Source organism: Colobus angolensis, unplaced genomic scaffold, assembly GCF_000951035.1.
Source record: "Colobus angolensis palliatus isolate OR3802 unplaced genomic scaffold, Cang.pa_1.0 Scaffold498, whole genome shotgun sequence".
Lineage (NCBI taxonomy): Eukaryota > Metazoa > Chordata > Mammalia > Primates > Cercopithecidae > Colobus > Colobus angolensis.
In genome coordinates, this window is record NW_012118465.1 from 106,889 (window position 1) to 113,878 (window position 6,990).

The 6,990-nt window shown below is 39.2% G+C and overlaps 1 gene segment (V, D, J or C); it reads right to left on the bottom strand.

The window, feature by feature from the left end:
- Positions 1-3,166: 3,166 nt before the first annotated feature.
- LOC105524306 lies at positions 3,167-3,938 on the bottom strand. The segment is given in 2 exon segments: positions 3,167-3,672; positions 3,797-3,938. Coding segments are annotated over 2 exon segments (561 nt in total).
- Positions 3,939-6,990: the final 3,052 nt, after the last annotated feature.

Genomic DNA, 6,990 nt, shown 5'->3' on the forward strand with positions numbered 1-6,990 from the left:
ACTCTTCATTTTAACTTGATTCCATCAACTACCAAGGGAGACAGCTAGACACATTTGGGACAGAAACAGAAAATGGGACCATAGGTTTCTATTTTGTTCCTGACACAAGACAAAAGTCTTCTGCTAAATGCCATTTGCTGAATCTAGATGATGGAAACAGGTGGACATGGAGATATAATTCTGTGACCAAGGATGGATATTTTACACTCAGGCTCAGATAACAGCCTTTTCTGACCTGACCCCTTGAGTAAAAGGTGACCAATATCATATTTACACATCCACTCATATAGATAGATGTATTTTAACAGATGTGATGGTATAAATATGAATAGTAAACCATTTAGAAAGATATTTAGAAGAAATTAAACTAATAATATTTGAATTACAAAAGTGCAATTTGTCTCACTTGTGGAAAAAATGTGCATATGTATATATTACTCAAAACTCAGTGGCTAATAACACTAAGCATTTATTTTCCTATTCAGAGATGTTCATGATAACAATTATCTTGCTGATCAAGGAAAGGCTTAGCAGGGTAGTTCTGCTGTAGGGCACTGAGCTTGTCTCCAGCCTTTGGATTGTGTTTGATCTGGGAACAAAGCAGAGCCTATCCAAGGTACAACATTCCTACAGCAGGTAGCAAAAGTAAAGAAAATTTTCAAACAAAGCTGAACAGGCAAATGTAAGTCTAATGATCAGTAACACAAGCGCACACAATTCTAATTTATTCTTTTACTTTGCTAACTCTTAAAATTTCTAAAAATGTTTGCTGTACTTAATTATCAAGTTATTTGCATCCATGATGGAGAAATAATGATGTTTTCCAACTTTTAGAATATTAAAAATGTTTTCAAATGTAATTTTGCATTAGTCACAAATAAAGCTGAATATTTGTTGTTGTTGTTGTTTGAGGCAGAGTCTCTCCCTGTTACTCAGGCTGGTGTGCAGTGGGAGTGATCTAGGCTAACTGCAACGTGTGCCGCCCACGTTCAAGCGATTCTCATGCTTCAGCCTCCTGAGTAGCTGAGGTTATGAGCATGCACCACCATGCTCGACTAATTGCTGTATTTTTAGTAGAGATGCAGTTTTACCCTGTTGGCCAGGCTGGTATCGAACTCCTGACCTCAAGTGATCTCCCGACCTTGGCCTCCCAGAGTACTAGTACTATAGGCATGAGCCACCATACCTGGCCTAGATGTGTTTTTATACATGCGACTTTAATGTAAACGGTCTTATTGTGAGGAAATACATTTGGCTGAAGTAAATGTCTTCTAAAACACAGCTTCTTTAAAACTCCTGTAGATTACCTATATGCTTATTAAAATGCAGACTGTTATGCAATATATCTAAGATGCATCTGCTACTTTGCATTTGTAACGTGATCACAGTGATACTGATGATAAAGTTAGAGGAGACAGACAATGGTGCTGTCCATGCAGGCAGGTGACAATTCCTTGAGTGATTCTCTTATAGACACACCATTTGTTTCTGTACAACACTTTCATGAACCCAAAATCAGGCTCTCTTCTCCTCAACAGTTTTGAGAACCTCTATTCCCACTGCTGAACCTCATGTCTGGCTGGCATCTGGACAAACTTTGAGCAGCAAAGTGCTTTCATGCTAAGGAAACAATATATTCTATTCATGTGTAGATATTCTTGTTTGTTCAGCCAGAAAAGTTTTTTCATTTCTCAGATAATTTCTATGTATTCTAAGCAATTTCCTCATCTTTCTGTTTACTTTATGACTGAATGAAGTGTTCTTGCAATGATCCCAGACTTGCTAATATTATGTAGAAGCATAAGGAAACATATCCTGAAGCCAAGTCATAGCAGGAAAACTCTGAGATTTGGGAAAATATTGACCTCACTTGGCTGTCAGCTCCCAATTCTCCATATTCACCGTCATTTCTAGAAGTACATTTCCCAAAACCCCTTTATCTTTCTATGGTTTCTCCTATAGGTACTCAGAGGAGCCCACCCATTATATTTCAAAGTAAGAGGAGGGTGATTGAGCACTGACACCTGCAGGCAGGCATGCAGACTGAGGTGAAGACTGGAGAGTCACCTGGAGAGGTGTTCCATCAACAGACAGCACCAGCACCCTTGTATCTGAACTTCCTAGACAGAGCAGAAGATCACATGGTTAGACAGCCCATGCATTTAGGAACAAATGAACTCTGGCTTCTGGCAGACCAACTGAGATTTCCCTGTTTCCAGTGTCAGCTTCCTGACTACCATATCTCCTGTCTTGTATTTTCAAATCTAATTCTGTCGAGATGGTTATTATTAAAAAGTCAAAAAAATAACAGATGCTAGCGAGGCTACAGAGAAAATGTAATGCTTATACATTCCCTTTTGGGTGGAGTATAAATTAGTTCAGCCACTGTGGAAAACAATTTGGCAATCTCTCAAAGGACTTAAATCAGAACTACCATTCAATTGAGCAATCCCATTTTTAGGGATCCTTTGTATATATAACAAAAGGAATATCAGTCATTCTACCGTAAAGACACATGCACATGTATGTTCATTGCAGCACTATTCACAATACCAAAGACATGCCATCAGACTAAGTGCTCATCAATGGTAGACTGGATAAAGAAAATGTGACACATATATACCATGGAATACTATGCAGCCATTAAAAAACAATGATATAATTTCTTTTGCAGCAACGTGGATGGAGCTGGAGACCATTATCCGAAGTGAACAAATGCAGGAACAGAAAACCAAACACCAGGTGTTCTCACTTATAAGTGGGAGCAAAACGTTGAGTACCTATGGACACAAAAAAGGAACCAATGAACACCAGAGCCTACTTAAGACTGGAGGGTAAGAGGAGAGTAAGGATCGAAAAACTACCTATTGGGTACTATGTGTACTACCTGGGTGATAGAACAATATGAACTCCAGACCTCCACAACATGCAATGTATCTGTAGAACCAACCCGTGCATGTACCACTGAAACTAAAATAAAATATTATAAATAATAAATAAGTTCCTTGACTTTGAATGTTAAAAAATGAAATAAAACATTTTCTTCTTGAAATCAGTAGTTTCTCTTGAGTAGTTTCCCTTGTGATGTATGACCTGGACAGATGCAATAACTGTGATTCCTCAGGTATCATAATTGCTGTTCTTTATTAAATCAGGAGGGACAGTGTCATGTCTGTGCTGCAGGGGCTGAAGGAGAAAAAATAGAGTTAGAATGGATGGGAGCCTTCTTGGCCTTTTCTACCAAAACCTCCAAATCCTGGCCTAATTGGAAAAAAGCTGTCAGCAGAGGAAGGTACCATAAGGAGCAGCTGGGGCAGCTGAGCCTCACACTTCTGTTTCCCTTGGTGGTTTGTGTTCGGGCTTGTAACACTGTGGGAGGGGAATTATCATACTGTTGACAGTAATACGTTGCAATATCTTCAGGCTGCAGGCTGCTGATGGTGAGAGTAAAATCTGTCCCAGATCCACTTCCACTAAACCTTGATGGGACCCCTGTTTCCAAATTGGATGCCCTATAGATCAGGAGCTTAGGGGCTTTCCCTGGTTTCTGTTGATACCAATTTAAATAGTTGCTAATGCCCTGACTGGCTCTGCAAGTGATGGTGACTGTGTCTCCTACAGATGCAGACAGGGAGGATGGAGACTGGGTCATCTGGATGTCACATCTGGCACCTGAGATTGGAAATATAAACACAAATATTCATACTATTAGTCATATTACAGGAAAGCTTCCATCAAGAGCCAGGCTGTACTGAACACACTGGCTGAGTAAATTCCTAGTGTTCTCCTTCCTTACCTGGGAGCCAGAGCAACAGGAACCCCAGGAGCTGAGCGGGGACCCTCATGTCCATGCTGTGTTCTGACTGGGACTGACTCCTGCACAGGGTGTGACCAGCCTATTAAGAAGTCTTCAGGGCAGGGGGCTGTGCTCTGGGAACATGCAAATCAGCAGGGGATGGGGCAGGCTGGGCACAGCTGCAGGGCTGGCTCATGTCAGTAACTCAGCACAGGGGCAGTGTCCCCAAGGTCCCAGGTCAGACCAGGGCAGTGCAGATTTGTGTGAAGGGAAAGTATTTCTCTCTAGAGGGCCTGTAGTTACAAAAGAGATTTTGGAGGCAATTGCCAACATTTAAAATGAACCTGAAGACTAGATCAAATAATGTATACTTTGGTTGTATTGGAAGTATGTAGGAGAGTGTCGTTGTTATAGGAAATGCATAACAAAGTCTTAGATGCTGGCAGTATCAGGTTTTCACGTTACTCTCAAATTGATTCAGTAGATGTAAAAATCCTTTGTCCTGTACTAACATTTCTGTCAATGTGAAATTCTTTCCTTTTTTGAAATAAAAAGAAAGATTTTATCAGTAGCATTTTAATCTATTGAAAAGCATTTTATATTGCCCTTAGCCACTGTTATTACCAGCGCAAGGTCAAGCAATTCCCTGCCAGTGCACAAAGACGATACCATAATTCCTTAATGACTGTATCACTCACAGATACACCAATATTCAAAGTTATAGGTCTCTTTAACATTTAGGGGTTAAACAGGCTGCACTTTATTATTAGTTTGTGGATCCCCATATACTACTTTTCTGCCATTGGGTATTATTTTCTGTAGTTCATCAGCATAACAGGTTGATCATTGATGCCAGATTTGATTACTTTAATAAAAATCTGTTTCTTCCTCCAAGTATAAGGGCTTGGATTAGGATAAGCCTAAAGTCCTGAACAGTCTAGGCTCCCATGATCACTTGTCTCCAGAGTAAGAAGACCAAGACCATACCCACTATGCAATGCTCTCAGCTGCACTCCCCACCACCATGTTTCTGGGGGCTCGGGAGCAGTTCCTTTGGAGCCTGGCTTTCTGGAGAGCAGGTGAAAGGGAGGCCCTGGGGAAAGGCCAGGTCACTGAATCCTCTCTCCTAAGTGATGGCAGCTGCTACTTAGTGCATGTCCCTGCTGTTCACCATTAATGCCACTTTCCTCTTTTACTTTTTAGCCATGGGTATGGATATCATTTGACCAGTTGCCAGTCTACCTGTCTCATATCTAGGAAAGACAGTCTCCATCTCCTACCAAGCCACTGCCCATACACACAGAGATATTTCCTGAACCAAGATAAAACTCAGACACATATTTGAAGCCTACACCTAACATAGATCACAAGGATTACACTAGCTCTCCAGCAATGGTCCCTAACCAAAATGGAAACTCAAAAATGACAAAGAAAGAATTCAAAGCATGGATTTCAAAGAAGCTCAGTGACAGCAAAGGTGAGGGTGAAAATCAACACAAAAAAACTTCCAGAAAACAAAGGAAGAGATAAACATCTGAAAATGAAATCAACCAGAGGTACTGGAATTGAAATACTTAAGAAATCTAAGTATACAACTGAAACCTTTATCAATAGACTGGACCAAGCAGAAGAAAAAATTTCAGAGTCGTTTGAAGACCGGTCACTTGAACTAAGCGGTCAGACAAAAATAAGAAAAATAATAATAATTTTTTAAACAATGAATCAAGTATCAGAGAAATATGGGACTATGTAAAGCACCCAAATCTACTAAGTATTGGCATTTCTGAGAAAAAAAAGAGAACATGAAAACAATCTGAAAAATATATTTGAGAGAATAATTCAAGAAAATGGCCCAGCACTGGCTCATGTCTGTAATCCTAGCACATTGGGAGGCCAAGGCGGGTGGATTACCTGAGGTCAGAAATTTGAGGGCAGCCTGGCCAATATGGTGAAACGCCGTCTCTACTAAAACTCCAAAAATTAGCTGGGCGTGGTGGTGCATGCCTATAATCCCAGCTACTTGGGAGGCTGAGGCAGGAGAATCACTTGAACCCAGGAGGCAGAGGTGGCAGTGAGCTGAGAACAGGCCACTGTACTCCAGTCTAGGCGACAGATCAAGACTCCATCTCAATAATAATAATAATAATGCAAGAAAATTTCCCAAATCCATCGAGTTATAAGAAATCCAGAGAATAACTGCCAGTTACTATACAAAATGAATATCACCAAGGCATGTAGTCACCAGACTGTCCAAGTCAATGCTAATGAAAAAATCTTAAAGGCACCTAGAGAAAACATCAGGTCACAGTTGCAAATGAGAAAAGAAAAAAGATAAATGGGACCTAATTAAACTAAAGAGCCTCTTCTGCATAGGAAAAAGAAAAAAAAGGAAAGAAAGCAAGAAAAAAAAAACCTATCAGCAGAGTAAACAGACAAACTATAGAATGGAAAAACAAATATTTGCAAACTACACATCCTGCAAATGTCTATTAGCTAGAATCTTAAAAAACAAACAAAAAAAAAAAAACCAACTTAATTCAACAAGCAAAACTGAATAAGCTCTTTTAAAAGTAGGCAAAGGAAATGAACAGACACTTGTCAAAAAATAGATGAGCAGCCAACAAACATCTCAAAAAATGGCAGCATCACTAATTTTTAGAGAAATGTAAATCAAAACCACTATGAGATACTGACTCATACCAGTAAGAATGGCTATAACTAAAAAGTAAAGAAACAAAAACAAAAAAAGATAAAACAAACAAACAAAAAAAAAAACAATAAAACAGATGTACAAGGTTGTACAGAGAAATAAACACTTATAGACTGTTGGTGTAAATGTTAATTAGATCAGTCACTGTGGAAAGCAGTTTGGATATTTCTCAAATAACTTAAAACCCAATTAACATTCAATCCAGCAATCTTATTACAAGGAATATACCTAAAGGAAAATAAATTCTTCTATAAAAAAGACACATGCACTTGTAGGTTCATTGCTGCACTATTCACAATAGCAAAGACATGGAATCAACCTAGATAACCATGAATTGTGGAGTGGATAAATAAAATACAGTATGTACACACCATGGATTACTACACAGTCACAACAATAATGAAATCATGTCCTTTGCAGCAACATGAATGAAGTTGGAGACCATTTTCTAAAGCGAAGTAACACAGGAACAGAAAACCAAATA